We start from the raw sequence: 27,013 nt of genomic DNA, 5'->3' as shown, positions 1-27,013 counted from the left end.
AAAAAGTTAAACATGGTTATGGGACCAAGCATTTAAGCAGTAACTATAGCAGTGCAATAATTGAGAACTTTAAGGTGACTGATTAATGGATGTATCCTGGACTTCAATATGGAACTTGTGTAATTTTAACTGTTGTTTTAATTAATTATGTTTAATGTTTGGTTTTAATTGTAATTGTTATTTTTGAAATTGTATGTTGGGTGTGGAATTGCTGCCGATTGTGAGGCCGCCCTGAGTCCCCTTCGGGGTGAGAAGGGCGGGATACAAGTATGGGAGATAAATAAACCTTTCCCAGCATGGTTACAAAGGATTGTGAAGATTGTAATCCAGAACATCTGGAGTACACTAGGTGCTTAAGCCTTCATGAGATTGTGGACAAAACTGCATGTTAATGACAGTTCATGAAACTTTCTGTGGACTTTCTAAAAAGAAAAGCAAAACCAACTCCATACAAATTCTAGCTTCAGGAGGCAATAAACAGGAATGGATGGCCTGCAGATGGGAAATAAAGTGCTCTTTGCCCGCCTGTTTTCATTCAAATTATGCTCTGGTCTCAGTCAACTTTTCTATCCATGGAGGAAAGGCTACACAGGGACAGCAGCTGTGTTCCTTGCAATTTTTAGTTTTGCCCTGTGGCAGAAAATAAAAAAAATGCATCTTTTATTGTGAGAGAAACACCTGCATGGCAAATAAACAGGCCTAGTTAGTGGAATATAGGAGTGTGAGTGTGTTTGCATTTGTTTGCCAAAGGCAGGGCCGACAGTCTGTTGTTGTTGTTGTTGTTGTTGTTGTTGTTGTGGCCTGTGGTAATGGCATAGGGAACACAGTGCAGATGCTGGATGATGCCTCTAGTGACAGTCAGAGTAGCAAGGCTCATTTTCCCTTCACTTTCCCCATACAGGCATATAGCCATATATACACAACTTTCCTCCATTCGGTCCACCTCTTCACAAAGTCTCCCCATTCTTATATACATTTGCATATGCATCATCTCCCCATTCGCACTCCTTTTTCTCACCCATTTAGGGTCTTCTGCCCATCTGCCTTTACCTAAGTTTAGGAAGATGCAAATGCTGCAGATGCTCCTATTTTGTGTGTCCTTCCCCATCAATAACTTCTTGACCACACTCTGATGTTGCTTGGCCACATGGAAACAAAGAGTCAGTATTTTTTGTTGTTATGTTTATTTATATTCTGCTTTTTCTCTCCACAATGAGACTCAAAACGACTGAATATTATAACACTATGATTCCCCTTAAACTGCCATCGCTCCATCCTATGGAATCCTGGGGTGTATAGCTTTGTTAGATGCACCAAAGGAGCAATCTGGGTAGTTAATAATGCAATAATGACTTTTGTCATCCTCACCACACTGTGATAATGAGTGGCCCAATGTGTCCCATTTTTATCTGTGAAAGGTTAAAAGGGTATGAAAAGCTCATTATGCTGGATCAAATCAGAGATCCATATAACTTTTCATTCTTGTTTCCAACAAGCCTGTCTGGAAATCTCACAAACAGCAAAACAAAGCCACCCACATTTCTTTCCACTGACATCTGACATCGGGGAACCTCCATACAAATATATCTCTTAAATGCAGCCATCTGAAAAAAGGTAAATTCACTTCAATGTTAAAGCTTGTTGATTTTTTAAAGTCTAGACACATAGAGAGAGATCTGAGCAGATTACTACGGGAGCAGTGTTCTAAAATGTTGGCACCATCCCCCAAAAGGACCTTCCCATGACAAGCAGAGGGATAGCAGATTTCAACCACATCTAAGTTTGTTTATGCGGGAAATTGTTGGTTGGGATGTCCCTATGTTTGAAAGGCTGTCCAAAAAAAGTCACATACAGTAGAGTCTCACTTATCCAACACTCGGTTATCCAACGTTCTGGATTATCCAATGCATTTTTGTGGTCAGTGTTTACAATACATTGTGATATTTTGGTGCTAAATTAGAAAATACAGTAATTACTACTTAGCATTACTGCATATTGAACTACTTTTTCTGTTAAATTTGTTGTATAACATGATGTTTTGGTGCTTAATTTGTAAAATCATAACCTAATTTAATGTTTAATAGGCTTTTCCTTAATCCCTCCTTATTATCCAACATATTCGCTTATCCAACATTCTGCCGGCCCGTTTATGTTGGATAAGTGAGACTCTACTGTAATTGAAAATGTTGGACCGTTACAGAAAGAAAGAGAAAGAGAAAAGCAAGCAAGCAGCTTCGGTGTGGTGTAGTAGTGTAGTTTAGATCCTGAAGGCAAAGGAAAGTATACTGCAGTGTTGATTCAATGGTAAAAGTGCTTCTGAACTCTACCAATTCAATATTGGGGGTTTTCACCCAGAAAGTTCCATCTCTTCCCTGTCTATTTTTTCAGTGTGTGAAGTTAATGTATCTGTGTAACCCACCACTCAAAAGAAAGGTACTGGTTTGAGTATAGGACTACGACTATTGAGATCAGGGTTCCTTGGACAGATCATATTCTCTCAGTTTCAGGCAAGAACAAATACCGTTAATAATAATAATAATAATAATAATAATAATAATAATAATAATAATAGTTTAATTTTTATACCCCGCCCCATCTCCCCGAAGGGACTCGGGGCGGTTTACATGGGGCCAAGCCCAAATCACAAACAATATAAAAACATAACAATAAAACAATCAATCAACAATAAAACAAGTCATGGGTCAACATACAATAAATATACTATGATAAAATCCTGGGTCGGCTCCAAAAAAGAACTGGGCCAAAAAGTGCAAATAGTGTCAGATTCAATCAGGGTGAAGTAGATCCCAGAACTATTGTCCCGTTCAAGTGCTGGCGAAGGCATACACTATAGCCGGCTAAAGGAATAGGGTGCAATAAATGAGATAGGCAACAGGTCAATCCGTTACTATGGAGATCAGTCACCAAAGGCCTGTTGGAAGAGCCAAGCTTTCAGGCTCTTCCGAAAGTTGAGGAGGGTAGGGGCTTGCCTCATCTTCCTGGGGAGAGAGTTCCAGAGCCAGGGGGCCACGATGGAGAAGGCCCTGAACAAGTCTTGCCAAGTAAACCCCTTAAGAGAGTCACTTTAAGCTTGCCATAAGTTGGAAATGATTTGAATGCACATAACAAGAAAACGAGACAAAGCATTTGGAGCGTTATGTGATGTAGTTTTACATATATGCATAATATTATTCTCAGCAAGATTCCACAATCTCCTCTTTTAGCTAGGACACTGCCAATATTGAGTCCCTTGTTTATTTATTTATTTATTTATTTACAGTATTTATATTCCGCCCTTCTCACCCCGAAGTGAACTCAGGGTGGATTACAATGAACACATATATGGCAAACATTCAATGCCAACAGACAAACAACATACATTAGACAGACTCAGAGGGATTTTTAACATTTTTCCATCTTCACGATTCCGGCCACAGGGGGAGCTGTTGCTTCACCGTCCAGAAGTGGCTGTACTTCCTCATTCCTTTCCTCGTGTTTTGCTGGCAGTTTTATGGTGTTGTAAATTAGCCTCCTGCATAAAGCATCCCTAAATTTCCCTAATTGACAGGTGCAACTGTCTTTCGGGGCTGCATAGGTCAACAGCAAGCCGGGGCTATTAATGGTTGGAGGCTTAACCCGACCCGGGCTTTGAACTCATGACCTCTCGGTCAGTAGTGATTTATAGGAGCTGGTTACTAGCCAGCTGCGCCACAGCCCGGCCCCCTGATATTGTTAAAATATTGCAAGGGGTTTAGGAGATGAGAAACAATTATCACCTCAACATGTTATCAAAACGGGACCTCAAAATGATGAACCTTAAGATTCTGCAGCTCCATAGAGACTAATAGGGGGCCTGCAATGACCTTTTCCCCAGTTTCACACCACCTTTCATTGAACCACTCTAAGCACTACACACCCCAGATCTCAAGAAATGACCACACAGTAGTTAGCATAATCCTTTCACAATATGAAGACACACAGAACACATAATGAGATTTAGGAAGAGACAAAGGGTTTTACTGATATAATCTGATTTTATCCTTGGAAATGTTTCATCACTTCTATTGCTGAATCAGACCCCCTCCCTGGGGTCTCCACTAAATTTGCCAATACCCTGACCACCCCTTTGTCTATCTGACTGGCACCCATTGTATTGACCAGAGCCTCTGATTGTTGCTTTCATCCCATCTGTGTCTTATTCGATCCTTTAGGAGCTTGTCACATTGGGCTCCGAACCTGCAGTCATTGTGGTATCTGAAATAACCTAACAAAACATCCTTTTTGTGTATAATATCACAAATGCTCCTCCCTTTTTATTGCTTCAATGAGATGGTGGTTGTTGTGGTTGTGTGCCTGCAAGCCCTTTCCATGCACATGTGAATGAGTGTGTGTGTGTGTTTGCATATTTCGCTGACCCCAGCAAACTAAGGACAAGTAATTTTTATGGAATAAAAAGGGAGGTCGGTCCACCGTGGACTGCCCTTAGATACTAAATATTCCAAGAGCATAGACTTGCATAACATCCTGAGTTGTCTTTCCTGATAAGTCACTGAGGCATTCCATGTGCCATGTTAGGTAATCTCTTTTTTGTGACTACAGCTGCTTCAAGTTGGAAAGAGATTTTCCATTGGATTTTTGGCTTTCAAATTGGCTTGCTTTTAAATTCACATAACTTTTTTTTAGAGCTTTAACTATGATTATGAAGCCATGAGGTTAGGACATGGAAGCATCTAGTTTGTAAATTATTTGCCGTTTCACGTTATGGCAGTGTCTCTCAAATTCACCCCAACAGGATTGTTTATCATTCCTTAAGATAACATCTGTGAATTGTGACTGGGGCCAGTCCTACTACAGTAGAGTCTCGCTTATCCAACCTTCGCTTATCCAACATTCTGTATTATCCAATGCAGTCTGCCTCCCGCCCGGATTGACAGCTGTTTCTCTAGGCAGGCAAGGATCACAGATTTTTAAAAAATCTTCACAGGACTAAACTTTTTACAAATTTAACTTCCCTAAATGTTGTTACTGTCAGTTCATTTTATGCAATTCTATCTTTATTTGTAGTCAATTTTTAGTAGTCAATGTTTTTGTATCCAATGTTTTCAATACATTGCAATGTTTTGGTGCTAAATTCATAAATACAGTAATTACTACATAACGTTACTGTATATTGAACTGCTTTTTCTGTCGAAAATGTTTCGGTGCTGAATTTGTAAAATCATAACATAATTTGACGTTTAATAGGCTTTTCCTTCATCCCTCCTTAATATTCAACATTTTCAGTTATCCAACGTTCTGCCAGCCCGTTTTATGTTGGATAAGCGAGACTCTGCTGTATTTAGGCAAAGAGAGACAGCTACCTTTAGCAGAAGATGCTGTGAAACAGAGTGATGGCAAGTAACTGAAAGACTAGAATGGTATGTATGTCACTTATTCTGAACTGTGCATTCTAAGCTAGCCTGCTCTTCTGAGAGGCAGTAGATGACCTGATCCTATTCTTGACATACAATTCAATCATGCTCAGATTCTATACAGGGAAGGGAGACAGGATCTTGTCCTTCACCTTAGCCAGAAGATACCTTGATTATGTTCAGTGTCTTACCACATTTCCATTAACGGCCATATCAGTCTCATGGATGCCTTCAAAGGGCTGTTGAATCAATGGACAGAGAACCCACGGATACAGAGGGCCAAAGTTATGAACAAGATAGTTTCTGTAGGTTTGTTCTTAAGTTGAATTTGTTAAGTTGGAACAGGTACATTTTGAAAGTGTAGGTTTTCCCTTGACATTAAGTTTAGTCGTGTCCAACTCTGGGGGTTGGTGATCATCTCCATTTCTAAGCCAAAGAGCTGGCGTTGTCCGTAGACACCTCATGTGTCATGTGGCCAGCATGACTGCATGGAGCACTGCTACCTTCCTGCCGGAGCGGTACCTATTCATCTACTCACATTTGCATGTTTTCAAACTGCTAGGTTGGCAGAAGCTGGGGCTAACAGCAGAAGCTCACTCTGGCCATGCCAGGCCACGGCTGCGGAGGCAGGAAGGCCACGCCTGGGCGGAGGTACCCCTAGGCACCCCCTAGAGGATGGCACCTTCAGCAATCACATACTTCGCCTAATGATTGAACTGCCCCTGGTTGCTTGGGTACATCGGCCCGGGTTTTCATCTTTGAAATGTTATGAGAAAACCACTTTCCTCCAAGTACTATTGACAAATCTGGGGCAGGAGAGGTATATTTCTTTTGTCCTATAGATCAGTCACTTCTGCCATGGGGCAAATGGCACCTAAGGATGAGCAGTTTTTGTCAGAAATGCTACAGGGATAGGAAACTAGACTCTCCCCTCTGTGTGCTCTGGTGCCAATCAGTCTTCTGCAGCCAGCGGTGATTACGTCACTTGTTTTAAGGCCATGCACTTGAGTTGTTTATACTCAGTTAATGTTATAAAGAAGTCTGGGTCTGGGCCAAGTGTCTCATTTTGCACCCTCACGCAAAATTCCTTTACTTGAAAAAAAGTGAAAAAAGAAAGTTGACTTTTTGTCCTGGGCTTGTGAAATTCCTATGTATTATTATGAGATACTTTAAACACTAATTACGATCAGTATTCTTAAAATACACCACCTTGCCTTGCCATTTAAATATTGATTACATTTGGCCCTCCATGTTGATGGATTCAATATCCATGGATTCAGCCATCCACAGCTTTAATTTTTTTTAATTCCCCCAAAACAAATCTTGAATTTCCATTTTATGTAAGGGGTACCACTCTCTGATGTCATTATATATGGCAGAACTTAAGCACCCCTGGATTTTGGTGTCCACATGGGTCTTGGAACCAAATCTCAGTGGATACAGAGGGCCCATTCTACATCAAAAGACTAAGCTTTCAGTTCTGAGAGTGCCTTGGACTGCAAGAAGATCCAACCAGTCCATACTCCAGGAAATAATGCCTGACTGCTCACTGAAGGATATGAGAGGCAAAGATGAAGTACTTTGGCCACATAATGAAAAGACAGGAAAGCTTGGAGAAGAGAATGATGCTGGTGGAAATGGAAGGAAAAAGGAAGAGAGGCTGACCAAGGGCAAGGTGGATGGATGGTATCATTGAAGTGACTGGCTTGACCTTGAAGGAGCTGGGGGTGGCGACGGCCGACAGGGAGCTCTAGCATGGGCTGGTCCATGCAAAGAGTTGAAAGCGACTAAATGAATAAACAACCACAAAGACTTTAACCTTCTCTGGAAATGTTTCTGTTATTTGAAATCTGAGATGGCACCCCAGTAGCAAACTATTTATTATTTATTTATTTACAGTATTTATATTCCGCCCTTCTCACCCCGAAGGGGACTCAGGGCGGATCACATTACACATATAAGGCAAACATTCAATGCCTTAACATAGAACATAGACAAGATAAACATGGGGCTCCGAACTGGCCTCGAACTCATGACCTCTTGGTCAGAGTGATTTGTTGCAGCTGGACTGGGTTTACACTAATAGGGGCCCTGTTTCAATCTTGTGTGCCCTCCTTTCTTTCTGGAATCTTCTGTGGTCCACCAATGTGTTAAGATTGCAAAGTATGGCTGACCTACAACTAGGCAAATTGAAGCCGCCTCTTCATGAAGCAGATCTGGGATGTCATGAAAGGGAAGGAAAATTTTATTTATTTCATGGGTTGCAATTGTATTTTTACTTCCAGTATTTGGAAGGGTTTTCTGCTTTGTCAGCCCAAATAATTTTTCTGAGTTTTTTGGTACTATTGATTTGGGTGGATATGGGGCACCATTTGTTTGTCTGCCTCGGGCAAAAAAATGTTATGGGCCATCCTTGTTATAAAAGAAGAGGGCACGGGATCTGTTCACAGTAAAGCCCATGGTCTCTGCTGAATCATTCTGAGAGAGTACTTTGTGAAGATCAGATCAAGGTCAGCTCAGGTCAAATTCTGCACAAGGATAAGGCATAGTGCATTAGAGGCTGTTCACCCAAAATGGGCCACGTGAACACCACAATTGCAGCAGGATTGCCATTGTGCCTAACCCAAGTTTCACATCCCAGAGTCTCCTAAGGCCACCTTTCGCTTGCCACCTACTTGCCCCTCACACATGAGCTTTGGTGCCCCCTCTTTCTTTCTCTCAAAGGGTGGTTCTTTGGGGCTTATTGGCCAGGAAGTAAACTACCCACTGCAGCAGTTCATCTTGATGGTAAAAAGAGAGGCAGCAAGGCAGGTGCTGAGGCAGGCTTTTCCTTGCTTCACCAGCACTCTTTGCCCTAAGGGGCCAAATGGGTGGGAGCCTACAGAGAGGGAAGCAAGCAGGCAGGCAATGTGTTTCAATGAGACTAATAGGGGCAGACAAGGCCTTGGCCGGGCATGTCAGGCAACGTGGCACATAGCAGGAAGGGAGGGAGCTGCAGAAAGTGGGAAGCGAAGGAAGAGAGAGAAAGAGTCAATAAAAATAAGAAAAAAATAATTATATTCCTTCAGGAATAGGTCCAGGAGGGGAGGATCCATCATAAACCCTAGTAGCTATCTAGGTGCCTTCTTTTCTTCACCGATGATTTTCTTTATGGTGGTCAAGGATACACAATAATAATGTTGAAAAATGGAAAATTAGCATTCAGAGTAGGAGCAGTCTTTACAGGTCTTTGTGGAGCACAGGAAGTAGCTGTCTGCTTTGTTAAGAGGGCCATTTGAGTTCTATACATACAGTAGTGCATTGTACTATGTTTTGTGTTTCCTGAAATCTAGTAGTCTCAGGAATGTGGCTACATGTCATCCTCACCACATACACATACTGGCTGGAGAGGAGGAGTATCCTATACAGTCAACCCTCCATACCTATGAATTATGATCCACAGATTCTACTATTCACAGCCTAAAGATGTTCAAAACCAAATCTCAAAAACCAAACCTTGATTTTGCTATTCTATTGTACATAATGGAACTTGAGCACCCATAGCTTTTGGTACCACACAAAATCCTGAAGCCAAACCCCACTGGACCTAGATAGTATCTGGTTGAGAAAAGATATTCGAGATGTATTGCAGCCCAAAAACACACACAATTGCTTTCTTCAGAGGAATCAGATATCCGTCATGGCACCTGGGAGAGAAAGTGTGCATGCCTGCCTGCAGTTCCTCTCATCCTCTAGAGTAGGAAACAGCTTTAAGAACGTGCCTCCTTTAAATGCCTTGGAAAGAGTGTGTGCGTGATGTGCAGGCCCAGTAGAGAAAGTGTGCCTGCCTGGCTACCTGTAGCATCTCTCCTCTCCTCCTCTAGAGTAGGAAACAGCTTAAATGCCTAAAATGATGGGAAGCACAGCCCCCCCCCCCCCATAATGGGCAAGATAGAAAATGAATCTTTCAGCTCCACTGAGTGAAAACAGATCGGGGTCCCACCCAAACCCTGGTCACCGAAATTGAGCGCTGTTTACCCGGACTGCACAATGAGGTTAGTCCAAAGTCCACAATAGGTGCTTGAAGGAGATGACCATTTATTTATTTATTTACCACATTTGTAACCTGCCTTTCTCAACCCCAAAGGGGACTCAAGGCGGCTTTTTTTTCGTGTCAGGAGCAACCGGAGTTGCTTCTGGAGTGAGAGAATTGGCCGTCTGCAAGGACGTTGCCCAGGGGACGCCCAGATTTTTGATGTTTTACCATCCTTGTGGGAGGCTTCTCTCATGTCCCCGCATGGAGGTGGAGCTGATAGAGGGAGCTCATCCTCGCTCTACCCGGGTGGGATTCAAACCTGGCAGCTTTCAGGTCAGCAACCCAACCTTCAAGTCATGAGGCTTTTATCCCCTAGGCCACTGGAGGTTCCCGCTCAAGGCGGCTTACACAGGCACTTGTTCAGTACCTTCAAAGCACATATCCAACATATATTAAAATATACAGAAGTAAGGTTAAACAATAACATTCAAAACCTAACAGTCAATTAAAATCACGCCTCTGAGAGACATAGTCTAAGCCGTTCCATTGTCGTTGCACAAATATACATATATTATTTCACTATGTTCTTAAGCAAAAGCTTGATCGCAGAACCAGGACTTCAGGTTTTTCCTGAAGGCTAGGAGGGAAGGGTCCGATCTTATATTGCTAGGGAGTGAGTTCCACAGCCGAAGGGCCGCCACTGAGAAGGCCCTGTCTCTTGTCCCTGCCAGCTGTGCTTGAGATACAGGCAGGACCGAGAGCAGGGCCTCCCCCAGATGATCTTAATCTTTGAGGTGGTTCATAAGGGAAGATAGGTTCGGACAAGTAAGCTGGGCCGTTTAGGGCATTATAGGCTAAAGCCAGCACTTTGAATTGTGCTCGGTAGCAGACTGGCAGCCAGTGGAGCTGGCATAACAAGGGAGTTGTGCGCTCCCTGTACGTCACTCCATTTCAATGGGTGTTGCAAGAGTGAGGCTGGCTTGAAGCATTTGAGATGGATTCTTCCCACCAATAGCCCCAACCATATCAGGAGGAAGACCCAGGAGTTCTGATGCACATCTCCCAGTTCATTGTGAGAGGATTATGGAGAGTTTAAAGGATACTCTGGCAGGGTTTTAGACAAAATTCAAAAGTCAATTAATAAGAGATTACTGCAGGGCAAAAGCACGTGCTTGCTGTATGCCAAAAAGTGTGTGTGTGTGTGTGTGTGTGTGTGTGTGTGTGTGTGTCATAATTTTGGGGGTCCAATTTATCGATAATTTATGACACATTATGAAATCTCAACTCTGTGAACCCAAAAGTGTTATACAAGATGATGTTACAAAAGCCTCATTAATGCCATGTGCAAATGAAGCATGAAGTATGAAACAGAAGGAAGCTGAACATACCTTCCTACTAGTTTTGGTTTTACAGTCTCATTAAAGACTCCTTAAAAACTAATTTAAAAAAACCTTAATATCAAAAGCATCTAAGTTGGGTATGGGAGGTTACCCCACAGTATATTGTTGTGTCTGTTCTTTCTTTCATTTCTCTCTCCTGCCACGATTTTAATTAGGTTCTAAATTCCTTCAAACTCTTTGGGAAAGCGATATATTTGATTTAATTTGCCTAAAGACATATGTAACATTTGTAGAACAATTGGGTGTGGGTTGGAAGTGCTCTTGTTGTCTTCAAGCAAAAACACGCCCCTTTTTTCATAGGGTAAGAGATATAGAAATTTTAAAAATCTCCTGCATCTCTGCGGCTTGAGTGCCATACTATGTTAAATGCATTGCTCACAATTGAGTTTCTCTTGTTTACTGCAAGGTAAATGCACTGAACCCCAGAGTAATTCTGCAACTTATGTATATACATGTCAAAGTATGGATATACAGTAGAATCTCACTTATCCAACCTTCGCTCATCCAACTGTATTATCCAATGCAGTCTGCCTCCCGCCCGGATCCACGGCAGTTTCTCTAGGCAGCAACATGCAGTGGGACAACACACCCAACAACAACACAAGTTTAGCCATGCTCCCAAAAAAATGGCAGACTTGTTGTAAAACATGATGTTTTGGTGCTTAATTTGTAAGATCATAATGTAATTTGATGTTTAATAGGCTTTTCCTTAATCCCTCCTTATTATTCAACATTTTTCTTATCCAACATTCTGCTGTCCAGTTTATGTTGGATAAGTGAGACTCTACTGTATGTTGGTCTGTCCATGTGTACCACAAAGGTTCCTACGTGGCTTGATCAACCAAACCTGGCACCCATACCTTTCATGATCTAACTTAAAATAATGGAAGGGTTGAACTTAAAGGTCCACATCTTTCAGACCCATAGAAGAGCTGGAGAAGGCAGAAAGCCCCTCGATACGCAGGCAATTGGGGGGGGGGGGGGGTAAAGCAGGCTTTACCCACCACTAACATGGTTGTTAGTGTACACTAGCGTATAGATAAAGCCCTTCTTTACCTTTAAACTAGTTGCTGCTGCCCCACTTCCAAATAATAGTTCCAAATAACAGGACCTGCTTATCCTTTTATCATTATTTAATGATAAAGCATGCCGCTCACACATATCTTTGTTTGCATAAGCAAAGCCATGCACTTTGCCCATTGTGGTGGAAGAAACTTTTACATGTGACATAAAGATTCAGGTATTTCTACCCAAAATATGAATCTAGTACATTTGGTGAGTGGGATGAAAGAATATCCAGAGATGTTATCATCCTTTGAGAGGGACGAACATGAGATTTTCTTAATATTGGCTAGTGGAGAGACAACGTTTGAAATTCTGCATTCATTCAGTGAAGGTTTACATCCCGATTGGTGAGTCAGTTTCATGCCTTGTTTTGGAATTCAACGCACAGTATGTTTTTCTTGTTCACTGCTTCTGCCCACAACCGTTATGTTTCCCTTGAGAACAAACAGATACACAGGTCATATTCTTAGAACTGTGTGAATTCTACAGATGATGAGATACACAGTACTTTCATTGGCTTTGGATCCGACTTCAAAGACAACTGCGACCCCCACAAATGACAAGCCTGGACCAATCTTGGGACATAGACTTCCAGTGACCAAAAGACCATACTGGAGAAAACATACTGGAGAGAACATACTGGGAAAATTTACCTTGATTTTGGGAGTTGTAGTTCACCTGCACCCAGAGAGCACTGAACCCAGCTAACAATGGGTCTGGACCAAACTTAGCACACAGACCCAACATGGCCAACTGTGAATACTGGCAGGCTTTCGGGGTAGTTGTCCTTGGCATATGGAAGTTGTAGTTCACCCTTATCCAGAGAGCACTGAACCCAGCTGACAATAGATCTGGGCCACACTTGGCACACAGTCCAAACATGGCCAACTGTGAATACTGGCAGGGTTTGGGGAGGATTGACCCACGATTCTGGAAATTGTAGTTCACCCACATCCTTATGTATTTTCTAATGGGAGCATTCACAAAAAAGAAACCAAATACATTTTTTCTAATAAATAGCATTGCAAATTAATTAAATGATATTACCTAACATCCAAACACAAACAATGTATTTTTCAAATAACCCAGGCATTACTGGGTACCAAAGCTTGATTTTGGGAGTTGCCGTTCACCTGCACCCAGACAGCACTGAACCCAGCTTTGTACAGCATAGTGTTTCTTTTTGCTGTCTGTGCCCATTCAGAAGATTTCACCTCACTTTCTATCCCTGTAATAATTGAATTTTGAAAAATTTGGCTTGTTGTGTAAATAAAGATGGGTGAGAAAGCATCCGTGAAGACACCTTTCCCCCATGGTAATTCTTTCAAGGATGAATTTACCCTTTTAGGGGTAGATTTATCTCACTTCCTGTTGTCTCACCCCATTCTTAACTATAAGTCATTTGCAAGTCGCATGTTTGTAACCCGGGGAGTGCCTTTATTGTTATTTCAAGACACAGGGAATCAGCACAGGACTGAGCCAACACTTTAATCATAAAATATTCCTTTTCCGCATGTTGTCAGGTGACAGCCCAGTGAAATTAAACTAAATTTAAAAATTACAGTTACTCTACAAAAGAGGTGAAAATATTTTTCATTGAGTTACAATCACAAAGTAATAATGTTATAGCATCATGGTTATTTTCATGCTCTGGTCAGAACCCAACAAAACAGCCCTGTGTGAAACAGGATCTGAAACGGGGCTTTGGCTTTCAAAAACCCAACAGCCAATTAGATGACTCATCCGATGGGAGGAAATGTAGTCCACAAAGGTAGGTTTTTCAGGTACTGGCATAGGAGAGTCTGTTTTGGATGTGTACTGTAAATAATAATACTTATGAGTCAATACACACACACACACACTACATGGATGCTCAAGTCCCATTGCAGATAATAGTTTAGTAAAAAGGCACCCGGAGCCCCGGTGGCGAAGTGCGTTAAAGCACTGAGCTGGAGACCAAAAGGTCCCAGGTTCAAACCCTGGAAGCGTCATGAGCGGCCACTGTTAGCTCCAGCTCCTGCCAACCTAGCAGTTCAAAAACATGCCAATGTGAGTAGATCAATAGGTACTGCTCCGGCGGGAAGGTAACGGCGCTCCATGCAGTCATGCCGGCCACATGACCTTGGAGGTGTCTACAGACAATGCCGGCTCTTCAGCTTAGAAACGGAGATGAGCACCAACCCCCAGAGTCAGACATGACTGGACTTAACGTCAGGGGAAACCTTTACTTTTACCTAAAAAAGCACCCATTGAAAAGTTAAATGGCAAAATTAAATGGATTGTTTAAATATGTATATTCAAGACATGGATGGTTGAATCTGTGGATACAGAGCCTGTGGATAGGGAGAGGAAACAGTAATAAGCTCCTGTCAGACACAATTTGCCACGACTAGAGCCTTCTGCAATGAGTACTTGTTTTTCTCTGTGCTGCCTTTGTTTCTCTCCCTCCTTTACCCAAAGCCAGTCCCAGGCCCTCAGGGTCCCGTCAAGAGCAAGGAACAGTTAATGCCCAGCTTGCAGCTACAATCTCCCTTCTGATCTGGATCATAACAAAGGCACTTCCTGTTTTTAGGAAGGTCAGGGGGGCCAGAGGCAAATGTTGGCTTTGGCTAGGACTTGCAGTGCTCCCTCCAGTCCTATTTCACTCTCCTCCCTAACCTTGCCTCGCGCAAATTGGAACCAGCTTTTGAGGCTGCATCAGAGCTCCCGGCCCCTGCCAGGCCACCCATCCCCAGTGCAAGTAGAACAAAAAATTGTGTGGCTCAAAATACCCTTTTTGCAGAGAGGCTAAGTTGCTCTCGCCTCGCTTTGCCATTTGACAAAGGCCACTTTGCCTAATGCAATCTTCTGGGAAAGCATGGGGTGATTTGTAGCAGATCCCCACAGATTTCCCAGTCCCAATAGTTTAACAATAACAACCACAACAATATAATCCCCTAAAATTGCCAGCCACAGACGCAGGTGAAACATTAGGAGAGAATACTGCTGGAACATTGCCATACAGTCCAAAAAACTCACAGCAACCCAGTAATCCCCCACCCTTGCTCAAGGACTCAGATTATATTACTGGAAAAAAATGCTCAAGGCAATCACAAGAGTGGGAAGAATATCCATCCATCCATCCATCCATCCATCCATCCATCCATCCATCCATCTATCTATCTACCTACCGTGTTTCCCCGAAAATAAGACAGTGTCTTATATTAATTTTTGCTCCCAAAGATGTTCTAGGTCTTATTTTCGGGGATGTCTTATTTTTTCCATGAAGAATTCACATTTATTGTTGAACAAAAAATGAACATTTATTATATACTGTACAGTAGTTGTCATCATAAACCAGCCTAACCAGACAAACTGTGAATCCTATCAAGAATTTCTTGTTACTACCAATATTTCCATGTACAACACTTTATGGTACGTACATTTACCGATCCTGCATGCTCTGGTGTTCTGTTCAGCAGGCATGCTTCCAAACAAAAACTTTTCTACGTCTTAATTTCGGGGGAGGCCTTATATTTAGCAATTCAGCAAAACAGTTCAGCACACAGTTAACAAAGGAGTTGATCAGCAATTGAACAAGCGGTTTGGGGAGAATTCACAATTAGTCTTTACCCGAGTTGTACTTGACCTACATCCAGAGAGTACTGTGAACCCAACCAAACGTGACACAGAAAAGCCCCATGACCAACTGACTGCAGGGATTAGTGGGAATGGACCTTGTCATCTGCATCCAGGAAATACTGAACCCAGCTGATGTCAGATCTGGATCAAACTTGGCACATAGGCCAACATGGCCAACTGTGCATATGGGCCTGGTTTGGGGGTGATTCACCTTAGATCTGGGAGTTGTTGTTCACCCTTATCCAGAGAGCCCTGAACCCAGCTGACGACAGATCTGGACTAAACTTTATTACCTAACATCTCAAAACAAACAATGCCTTTTTCTAATAACCCAGGCACCACCGGGTCCCCAAACTAGTTGTATATAAAAGGACCACATGCTCTGTTCACTTTTGAAACTCAAGCTGGATCTGCCCTATAATCCAGTTTCAGAATGCATCTTAACTACATGGGACTGAATTATATGAATCTACACTGCCATATAATCCAGTTCAACGCAGTTAATCTGAATTCTGAAACTGCATTGTATAGCAGTGTAGATCCAGCCTCAGAAGACATTCAAGGGAAAAGAATTATTTCATTCTGGGCTTGTACCTCAAAATGGTGGATCCTGGGTTCTATATGGATTTGTTGCCTTCAAGTGTAGCGGAACCTTCGTGCTACGGTTCTTGTTGGCGCAGTGGAGGAATTTGAAGACGGACAACTGAAGGAATTTCCCAGAAAGCAGTTTTATTTCGCTAATGGCCACTAGGGGTCCCCCTAGCACAAAGTAAGTGCTTCTCCAGGGGAACCGACCAGTGGCATGCTGAGTGAACATTTATACACACTACAGGGTTCGGGTTATGCCCGCCCACAAGCAAATTCATTGGCTTAGAGTTGTGACGCTGCCCAATCAGTGCTGACCAGCAGGCCGGCTGCACCCTTTTTGTGCCGTGCTCACAAATTACAAACAGCGCCTGCGTACGCATGCGCTGTTTGTTTATCTTTAGCTTTCATTTCTTCAGAAACACATGATTTCCCGGAAGTCACATGTTTCTGTGAGTTTATGCACCCGGGTCGCTAGCTGTCGCCATCTCTGCCCATATATGGTATTTCCTGGGGTTCCTTAACCTCCCGCCTCACTCCCCCATTTTCTTTTTGCGAAGCGCATGTACAAAAGCTGAAGCAAAGCATTATGGTTCCATCCAATCCCGCTTGGCTTGGAGTATGGCTATCTTTTTTTCAGGTAAAGATTGTGTGACACACCTAGTACACATTTGCATCATTATTGGAGTGCAACACATAACTATGAGAACAATGAACAATCCTAAAATCCCTACCAACAATATGTTCTTCAACCATTCTATTGAGGGTAACCAGCTAGTCACCCAGGAGAAGGGAGACCAACCTTCTATCTCCTGGACATTATTGTAAATTAACTTTTGTAATGACTCGATGTCATCTTCAATAGTATTATTCAAGTTATGAAATTTCACTACACAACGCCCTCTAACCATGGCGCATAACCCCCCCCTGGCCGCCAGTAGGTAGTCAAGGGCCAACTTATGCTGTAGGGCCATCTGGCTGATTTCTTCTACTTCAGACTGGATTTCCCGGAAAATTTTACCAGTGGCATTTATGGACTTTTCAAGGCGGCAAGTCAGGCCTAGAACACTTCTACGGTTTGCTTGAGCTACAATCCCTGGGTAAGCACCCAGTGTCAACAAGCCTGTGATCAGGCCTCCTCCTACACGGGAGGCTTCTGAACCTGACAGGGCCTTGTTGATAATGACCTCATCCGAGCATTCTGGTCCTAGAGGGCCTGTTTGCACAATGTCCCGTTTCAGGCGCTGATGCCCTTTGTGTAAGACCTGAACTGGGAATGTCAAATAACCCACACCGACACACTGGTAGTTGCCGGGGTGATAATTTGTGGCCCATTTATCAAAGAAAAACCATAGATTTGGATCCCTAATTTGCCATAACGGACAGAGGCTTTTACCTAGGCTCAGTTGGGTTAATTGTTGCAGTATGTTCATATAAGATTTTAGGCCCTCAATAGAATCATTCACACTAAATGTGGGATAATCTGGATACATGCTAGCCCACTCGGTTGCGGTTAGATTTAATCGTGAGACATAAGATGTATTAAATCGTCCATGTAGATAGAACCGGTCTCGACAATGGGAATAATTGCCTAATCGGGAAAAGAACGCCTGCCTAGTTCCCCAGTGTTTCCACTCAGAATTCCATATTCCCGATCCTCCACAACAGAAGCACAAACCCCTGGTGGAGGTATGGTATCTAAACCTTCGAAACCGAGTTTTATTTATCCTTTGCGGTATGCTAGAAAACACGGTAGGTGGACCCTCCTGAGCCTTGGACAATCCCTCCAACACAATCTGTGGTTCATCAATTAAATCGGGAAGAAATGAAAAATCTCCTACGGTGAGGGGGTGTTCATATATTAATGCTACCTCTTTCCCGTGCTGCTCAAACATATAATTGGCATGTTCTTTTATCCAATTCCCATGTGCTCTTTTTCCAAAAGAGAGAATAAAACTCAGCACAAATAATATACCAAACACAGTGCGCTTTCCTCCCCTCCTCATAACTTGTCTCCCACTTTTTCCTCTCAAAATGTCTAGCCACCATCTCCCGGAGAGCGCCTTTGTTGGGCCATGCTGCGACATACTTGACCACCGACGCTCCGTTGCACCCGAAGGGATCAGCTTCATGGCCTTGTTGACCCCTTAGGGAGTTGCCGGATGATCCTGAGTCTCAGGTCCTCACCAGGAACTCGCTCCGTCCGCCACTCCTCAGGTGCTAGTTTTACACGGGTGTAATGTATCCACGGCTTAATCTCCTTCACCTTCACTGCAGTGGGGGTAGACAGGAGCACAACATAGGGTCCTCGCCACTTGGGTCCCAATGGCTCAATCTTCCAATCCTTGACCAGAACCTCGTCACCTGGTGAAAAACAATGTAGAGGTGTGGTAGGGAATGGTGGGTTCAATTCAGAAATGTATTTTTCTAACTGCTGCATTTGTCTGCCCAAAGCCTGAACCTGGGCCAATGTCTGTTTCTCTCCTATGAGGTGCTGCTCAGCTCCTGTCTCTAAGGCTCCCTTCAAGTTCAAAGGGGGTCGTCCATAGAGTCTTTCAAAAGGGGAGAGTCCTGTCCGTTTGTGTGGTGTACATCTGATTCCTAATAATGCCATGGGCAAAACCACCGTCCACGGCAATCCTGTCTCTTGGCAAAGTTTCCCAAGCTGAGCCTTTAATGTCCTATTCATTCTTTCCACTTTTCCAGAAGATTGGGGTCTATATGCACAATGTAACTTCCATTTTATGCCCAAAATTCTACATAATCCTTGCACAGCCTGTTGAATATATGCGGGGCCATTATCTGATCCAATTTCTAAGGGTATGCCAAATCTGGGAATAACATCTTTCATTAGAGCTCTTGACACCTCTACAGCCTTCTCAGTTCTTGTAGGGTAAGCTTCCACCCATCCTGTGTATGTGTCCACGAACACCAGTAAATATTTGTATCCTTTGTATGGGGGCATTTCTGTAAAGTCAGTGACTAAAGCTTCAAAGGGTACCCCACCCACATGTTGGACTCCTGGTGGCTTGAGGGGTCCTTCTCTGGGGTTATTTTTGATACATGTCCAGCATCTTCGGGCTGCTGCTGCCGTTAGGCTATGTAATCCATCGATATACAACTGTCGTCCTAGCAGATTTGCCAATGCCATTTTTCCTAAATGTGTGTTTTGGTGCATGTGTTGGACTAAGTGCCATGCCAAGTCCTTAGGGACGTAGACACGGGCGTCTGGCATCACTATGAGTTCTCCTGACCACTGACCCTTCTCCTTTAAGGCCCATTCTTCTTCCTCTGGTGTATATGTAATGTTATGTTCAGTTAATTCTACCTGTAGGGCCATTACCTGATGTTCAATATAGGGCAGCCTAGCTGCCTCTTTGGCTGCCAGATCAGCCTGCCTATTTCCTTGCACTACGGGATCGTCTCCACGTTGGTGCCCTTTACAATGCATCACAGCCACCTGCCTTGGCTTCCAAACCGCCTCCAGGAGATCCACAATCTCTCCAGCATGTTTCACGCACTTTCCTCCAGACGTGAGGAGCCCGCGCTCCTTGTACAGTGCTCCATGTGCGTGGAGGGTGGTGAAGGCATATTTTGAGTCTGTGTAGACGTTAACCCGCTTTCCGCTTGACAATTCCAACGCTCGGGTCAGGGCAATCAATTCGGCCTTCTGGGCAGAAGTCCCCGGGGGCAGTGACTCTGCTTCCAGTGTCTCTCCCCCCCACCGAACAACCGCATAACCTGAGTGTCTTTGATTATTTTCCATAAAGGAGCTTCCATCTGTGAACAGAGTGTCGTCCACCTTAGTTAGTGGCACATCCTTCAAATCCGGTCGACTGGAGAATACCTCATCCATCACCTGGGCACACTGATGGATCGTGGTGTCTCCTGGAGTTGGGAGCAAGGTGGCCGGATTCAGAGTGGAGCAAGTCTCCAGGGTCACCAGTGGGTTGTCACACAACAATCCCTCATATTTCATTAACCTCTCACTTGTGAGCCAGCGCGGTCCCTTAATGTCTAACAGTGCCTTAACGCTATGGGGCACCTTAACTGTCAGTGGCTGTCCTAGGGTCAATTTATTCGCTTCTTTGATTAAATCTACTGATGCTGCCACAGCCCTCAGGCAAGGTGGCAATCCACGAGCCACTGTGTCCAATTGCTTTGACAAGTAGGCAATCGGCCTTTGCCATGAACCTAGTGGTTGGGTCAATACTCCAACCGCTGTTCCTTCCCGCTCTGCAGCGAACAGAGTGAATGGTTTTTCCAAATCGGGCAGTCCTAATGCTGGAGATGACATCAATGCTTCTTTTAATGCCTTAAATGCCTGTTGACATTCTTCTGTCCACTCAAATGGATCTTCTCTTCCACCTCTCGTAGCCTGGTACAGTGGCTTAGCCAACACGGCGTAGTTGGGGATCCACTGTCTACAATATCCTGCTGATCCCAAAAATTCCCGCACCTGTCGCCGGGTACTGGGAGTGGGGATGGCACAAACAACTTCCTTTCTTTCAGCTCCTAACATCTTCTTTCCTTCGGTCAGATGGAACCCCAAATATTTCACCGTGGGACAGCACAACTGGGCCTTTTTCTTTGACACTTTGTAACCCTTTTCTTCCAATGTCTTGAGAAATCTCAAAGTATGCTCTTTACAGCCCCCTAGTGTCCGGCAAGCGATAAGCAGGTCATCTGCATATTGAAGCCAAATTCCCTCTTCCTTAGGTATTACAAAATCCTGTAAGTCTTTGGCCAGGGCTTGACCAAAAATGGTCGGGCTGTCCCGGAACCCCTGAGGAAGGCGTGTCCAAACATACTGGGTCCTTTGCCCTGACTGCTGAGATTCCCACTGGAAAGCAAAGATCGGTTGGGATACAGGGGCCAATCGAATGCAAAAGAATGCATCCTTTAAATCCAATACAGTAAACCATTTGGCAAATGCTGGTACTAGACTCATCATGATGTATGGATTTGGCACTACCGGGGTTAGGGGAACGGTGACTTGATTTACAGCCCGCAAATCTTGGACTGGGCGATATTCTCCTTGTCCTCCTGGTTTCTTGACTGGGAGCAGGGGCGTGTTCCATGGGGAACTGCATGGTACCAATATCCCATGCTGCAGAAGTCGCTCTAGATGCTTTCTGATCCCCTGCACTGCCTCTCGACTGACGGGATACTGTGGCTTGCATATGGGCCCCATTCCTCTTTTCACTTCCACCACCACCGGTGGAACATATTTAGCTAATCCTGGAGGATTATCTTCTGCCCACACTAAAGGAGTCTCATGCCATGGCCATTGTATTTCTTCAGTAAAAATCCTAACTTGAAACAGTCTCCATTCCTCTTCCATGGGAAATGATAGCTCCACTTGTCCATTCTTCATGAACTGGAGTTGTGCTTGTAATTTTGATAAAATGTCCCTTCCCAATAAAGGGACTGGGCAGTCTGGGAGATATAACATCTTATGCTTGACCTGATGTCCGGCCAGATTGCAGGTGCGTTCCTTAAGGAAGGGGCACTTCTGGGTCTTCCCAGACACCCCTATTACTTTCGTAGTTTCCCGAGTTGGTGGACTAATTTTTGTATTTACTACTGATTTTTCGGCACCTGTGTCCACTAAAAAGTCCAATTGTTGGTCCCCGATTTCAAGTGTGACCATCGGCTCCCCGGGGTCCAACAAAACAAGAGCCTGGCTTCCTCATTCCTCTCCTCCATCCATATCTTCCCATTCTTCTTCCATCACAGCTGCTGCAGCTATCACCTCTCTTGCAGGAAAAGGTACGTAGTTCCCACGTCCTCTTCCCCTTCCTGGGTTTCTTCCTCTCTCAGGCCTTCCTCTTTCTCTCGGTCCTTCCTGACTTCCTTCTCTTCCTTCTGGGCATTCACCTTTCCAGTGTCCAAACTTCTTACATTTAGCACATTGGTCTCGACCTAACCTCCGAGGGGGCCCTCTTCTTCCTCCTTGTCCCCCTCTGGCATATCCTCCTCTTCCTCTCTGTCCACTTGCACTTTGTTCCATCATGGTAACTAATGCTTGGTATTCCTGCTTCTTCTTCCTGTCCTTCTTCTCTTCTTCTACCTGGTCCCTCGCCATATAAACTTGATCTGCGAGTGCCAACAATTCATTCATAGTCTTTCCTAGAAATCCTGGTTGCTTTTGAATCTTTCTCCGGATGTCAGGAGCCGCTTGACTGATAAAAGACTGTTGAATCGCCCTCCTACCGTTTTCATCCTCCAAATTATACGGGCTATACTTTCTATATGCTGCCTCCAGCCTTTCCAAAAAGGCTGTTGGTGACTCAGATTTTTCCTGTACCACTCCCTGAATTTTTACAATGTTGACGGGTCGCGGCGGGCCCCTCTTTACCGCTTCTACCAATATACGCTGGAATCCTCTCAGTCTCTGCAAATGTCCTTCTTCTGCGGTGTCCCATTGGGGATCTATTTCCACAGGAAACCTCTGTGCTCCCCACTCGGCTGCATCACCATCTTGTGGGGCACCAACCTGGGCCATGGCTACCCCATTATTCAACACTGCTCTTCTCTCCTCTGATGTGAACAACATATTCAACAATTGTCTGCAATCTTGCCAGGTGGGATTATGGGTTGCCATAATCCCTTCCAATAGCCTAGCCATAGCTTGGGGTTCTTCACTATAAGGTGGAGTATTATTTTTCCAATTCAAAATGTCACTACTACTGAAAGGCACTACCTGGTATGCTTGAACTATCTCATTCCTGTTGTTTATCACAGGCACCGTTCTCAAGGGCATCTGGAGGGCCGGTCCGGTCGGTGAATCACCAGACCACACCGGAGCTCCATGTCTCCGAGTTTGTGCCGGAGAAGCATCACTGGGCATCCGTTGTGACTTCTTCTTTTCCTTTGTTTCCTCCTGATATTTTTCTAGGCTAGGATAGTGTTTCTTGGCCGCTTCGGTTGACTCCGAAGAGTAGGGTGGGGGTCTCGTTCCTAGTGTAGGTGCACCGGGGGCTGTTCCCTGGGGTGGGGGGGGGGGGCGGTGGCAAGGGTGGCGGCAATAATTCCTGTTGTCTAGCCTGTACACTCAACTGTAAATCTGGGTAGTCCTCCTCATTGGATTGGAAAACTTCCTTCTTTTTCCCCTCCTTCTTCACCACCATACATTTGCCATTCCTGCACTGTCGAACCCAACCTGGATCTTCTCTAACTACCCGTTCCCACGTAGCAATATAGACCCACTGGTTCGGATGATTCACAGCACAATATTCTTCCACTGTTCGGATCAGTTTCAGATCCCACGTTCCTTCTACTTGCCAACCTAAACCAAAATCTGGCCATTCTCCCTGACACAAATTTCTCAGTCTATAATCTCTTAGGTCCCTTGGATTCCCTGCTACGGCTCTGCTAGCAAAAGAGCCAAAATTATCTAAGATGCATTGTAAGGGAGTGGAGCTCTTTGAATTTTTCCCTCCCATCCTGCCTAATAGAGGGGACTGTCCTGGCCTGGGCACCTGGCCACTCAATGGCATGCGTCAGGAAACACAAGACAGAACCCCTTTCTACCTCCCTGGGAACTTTTTTTTGTCCCTCCCAGCGCTGGCGTTCCCTTAATATCTCATGCAAACCCCTATACTTGCCAGATTTCTGTAGACGTCGGACCAACCTTCGCCCCTGGGCTTTTTTCCCCTGGATCCTTTTCCTCCTAGCCGGTTTCTGTGGAACCTCGCTGATGTTGCAGCTCTCACCGTCAGTCGGCGTTGGCATCAGAGGCAAGCACCGCAGCCGGTCGTGTAGTATTCAGGGGCCCCTTCTCGTCTCACGGTAGTTGCCTCAGGCCCCCACCGCTGAGTTGAGGCCGTCCCGCCAACGGGATCCGTCTCCAAATCTCCTGGCCCGTCTTATAGGAAAAAAAATCACGTCGGGGTCACCAGAAAATGTAGCGGAACCTTCGTGCTACGGTTCTTGTTGGCGCAGTGGAGGAATTTGAAGACGGACAACTGAAGGAATTTCCCAGAAAGCAGTTTTATTTCGCTAATGGCCACTAGGGGTCCCCCTAGCACAAAGTAAGTGCTTCTCCAGGGGAACCGACCAGTGGCATGCTGAGTGAACATTTATACACACTACAGGGTTCGGGTTATGCCCGCCCACAAGCAAATTCATTGGCTTAGAGTTGTGACGCTGCCCAATCAGTGCTGACCAGCAGGCCGGCTGCACCCTTTTTGTGCCGTGCTCACAAATTACAAACAGCGCCTGCGTACGCATGCGCTGTTTGTTTATCTTTAGCTTTCATTTCTTCAGAAACACATGATTTCCCGGAAGTCACATGTTTCTGTGAGTTTATGCACCCGGGTCGCTAGCTGTCGCCATCTCTGCCCATATATGGTATTTCCTGGGGTTCCTTAACCTCCCGCCTCACAAGTCACTTTCCAACTATGGTGATTGCTTGGCAAGATTTCTTCATAGCAAGTTTGCCATGACCTTTCTTTGAAGCTGAGACAGTGGGATTTTGTTGAAGGAACCCGCAGATCTTCTGACATTTCACAGATGTAAACCGGGACAGATGTAGCCTGGCAACCTCAGTGTGGTCAAGGTGGCAAAAGCCATTCATGAAGAACAGACGAGTTAGGAGAGACGAAAGTTGTTGTGTTCTCGAAGGCTTTAATGGCCGGAATCACAGGGTTGTTGTGAATTTTCCGGGTTGTATGGCCATGTTCCAGAAGCAAAAGTTATTAATGAAGGATAGACAGGTTAGGAGAGGTTGCAGCAGTTTGCTTTTGTTTGAGCTGTTTGGAAGGGCCAAATACATTCCATCCTCTCATCTCTTCCCCTGGCTGGGTTCATTGAACTCAGTTTGCAGCAAATGAAGAAAGAGGGAAAGTGAGAAAAGGAGAGAAAGTGGGACATTTAAAAAAGCAAATGGAAAATGTAATTGTAGTGAACCTTACCTATTAGGCCGGGAATGAAGCCTTGGTAACAGTGAGTGAGACAGGCATCCATTTTGTTGAGAAATGCCAGGCAGCCATCTTGAGTGTGGTTAGAAAGGGGGAGGAGCTTAGAGAGAGACTCCTAGGATTGGCCAACCAGAGCAGATGGGAGGAGCCAAGTCTTAGAGTGCAGAGAAAAAAAAAGAGCTCCAGGGAGTTCTGTTTGGAGGGTTTGAAGGAACAGCTTAGACTATGATTTTTGGATGACATGATTTTAACTGATTATAAGGTTTTTAATGTGATTGTATGAATTTTAATTTGTAAATATTTTAAACTTATGTTTGATGTGTGCTCCTAAGGCATTGAACAAGTGACATGTGTAAGTCGTCTTGAGTCCCCTCTGGGGTCGAGAAAGGCGGGGTACAAATAGGGTTAATTAATTAATTAATTAATATTCCAAACATTCCCCAGCCCTCTTGGCTTCCTAAAGAAAAAGTCATCAAGAAAGTGTGCTTAGCATAGTCTTCTCACATTGGCCCCAAGGGGTGGGAATGTCAGTCACTCTGATCAAATTGCAGGAAGGGGAGCTTGAAAATCAAAAACAAACATAGGGTATCACTTTTAAAACATCTGTTCATTGTTTGACTTTTAAGAAGGGATTACCGTAAATCCTGTGGAGGAAAATCATATACAGGCAGTCTCCGAGTTACAAACATTAGACTTGCAAACAACTCATAGTTAATAACAGGGGTGAGACAACAAGAAGTGAGAGAAATCTACCCCTCTGAAAGAAAATTCTCTCCTGGAAGAGTTATCTTGGGGAAAAGGTGTCTCAGCTGAAGCTTTCTCACCAATCCTTGTTTCCACAACAAGCCACATTTTTCAAAATTTGATTATCAAGGGACATAAATTGGGGTGAAATCTTCTGAATGGAGGCAAAGACAGCAAAACAAATACCCTTCCCTGCTATCCAAAGCATATACACAGAACCTATCTTGTTAGTAACTTGGGGACTGCCTGTAACTTGGGGACTACAAATTTTTGTATATGGAGAATCAGCACATTGCGTAATATCATAAATAGGATTCAATATTACACTGCAACATCCAACTTTGGTTGTGTGGCCATACTTCCAAATGAAGTTGTTTATTTGATATTTTCAAAACATGAAGACGTTTGAATTGGAAGCATTTCATCCAGTACAGAACGCTCAGTCTTTCTCAAACCGGGGGACTGAAATGCATGGCTAGAATACAATATCTCTCCCTCTCTCCTCTAACCAAACAGGCAAGGGGAAACAGTTGCAGTTAATCTCTTTCAAGTCTATCAACAAAGCCATCCTATTTTTTTAGACATTCCAATTTTATTTTGCAATACATACATGCAATGTTTGGGGAATCTGGTGTAGGAGATCTGGAAACCACCATGGTCCTTCACTGTCATTTTTTTTTTAAACCAGAGATTTATCATTTTCTTTCTTTTCTGATCTTTTACATTGCTTTTTTTGCACTTTATAAATTGTTTATGAGATGTAGCTATGCTAAGTTAGCTAACTTGTTTTTAACTCTCTAGGGCCCTTCCACACAGCTGTATAAAATTCACATTGAACGGGATTATATGGCAGTGTGGACTCAGATAATCCAGTTCAAAGCAAGTATTGTGGATTATCTGCTTTAATATTCTGGATTATATTGTTGTGTGGAAGGGCCCTTAGTTGCATGTACCATGAATTTAGTTGTGTATCAACGTACACTTACCTAGCTTCCAACAGACCTCAGAACTTCTGAGGATGCCTGCCATATATGTGGGTGAAACATCAGGAGAGAATGCTTCTGGAATATGGCCAGGCAGCCCAGAGACCTGGCCTCGAGGAAGGGGCAAGAAGGAAGGCATTCGTTGCTTTGGGGAGCAGAGAAGCGGTGCTTCTCTGCTCTGCAAAGCAGTGAACGTCTCCCTTCTCGCCAGGAAGGCGTTTGCTATTTTGTAGAGCAGAGAATGCCTTCCTGGCAATAAGGAACA

At 44.1% G+C, this 27,013-nt stretch overlaps 2 protein-coding genes across 2 annotated transcripts in view; both read right to left on the bottom strand.

Moving 5' to 3' along the window:
• Nucleotides 1–26,607, bottom strand: part of bgn (biglycan) — a 165,939-nt gene extending 139,332 nt beyond the window's left edge. The window contains exon 1 of the mRNA XM_062971252.1: nt 25,016–26,607. The gene's annotated coding sequence lies outside the window, so the exon portion shown is untranslated. The remainder of the gene's footprint in view (nt 1–25,015) is intronic.
• Nucleotides 16,222–21,762, bottom strand: LOC134296391 (uncharacterized). The gene has a single exon (XM_062971249.1). The coding sequence runs from the start codon at nt 21,748–21,750 to the stop codon at nt 18,226–18,228; it is 3,525 nt and encodes a 1,174-aa protein (XP_062827319.1). The 5' UTR covers nt 21,751–21,762; the 3' UTR covers nt 16,222–18,225.
• Nucleotides 26,608–27,013: the final 406 nt, after the last annotated feature.

This window comes from Anolis carolinensis, chromosome 2 (genome assembly GCF_035594765.1).
Source record: "Anolis carolinensis isolate JA03-04 chromosome 2, rAnoCar3.1.pri, whole genome shotgun sequence".
Lineage (NCBI taxonomy): Eukaryota > Metazoa > Chordata > Lepidosauria > Squamata > Dactyloidae > Anolis > Anolis carolinensis.
This window is presented reverse-complemented; position numbering and strand designations above follow the sequence as displayed.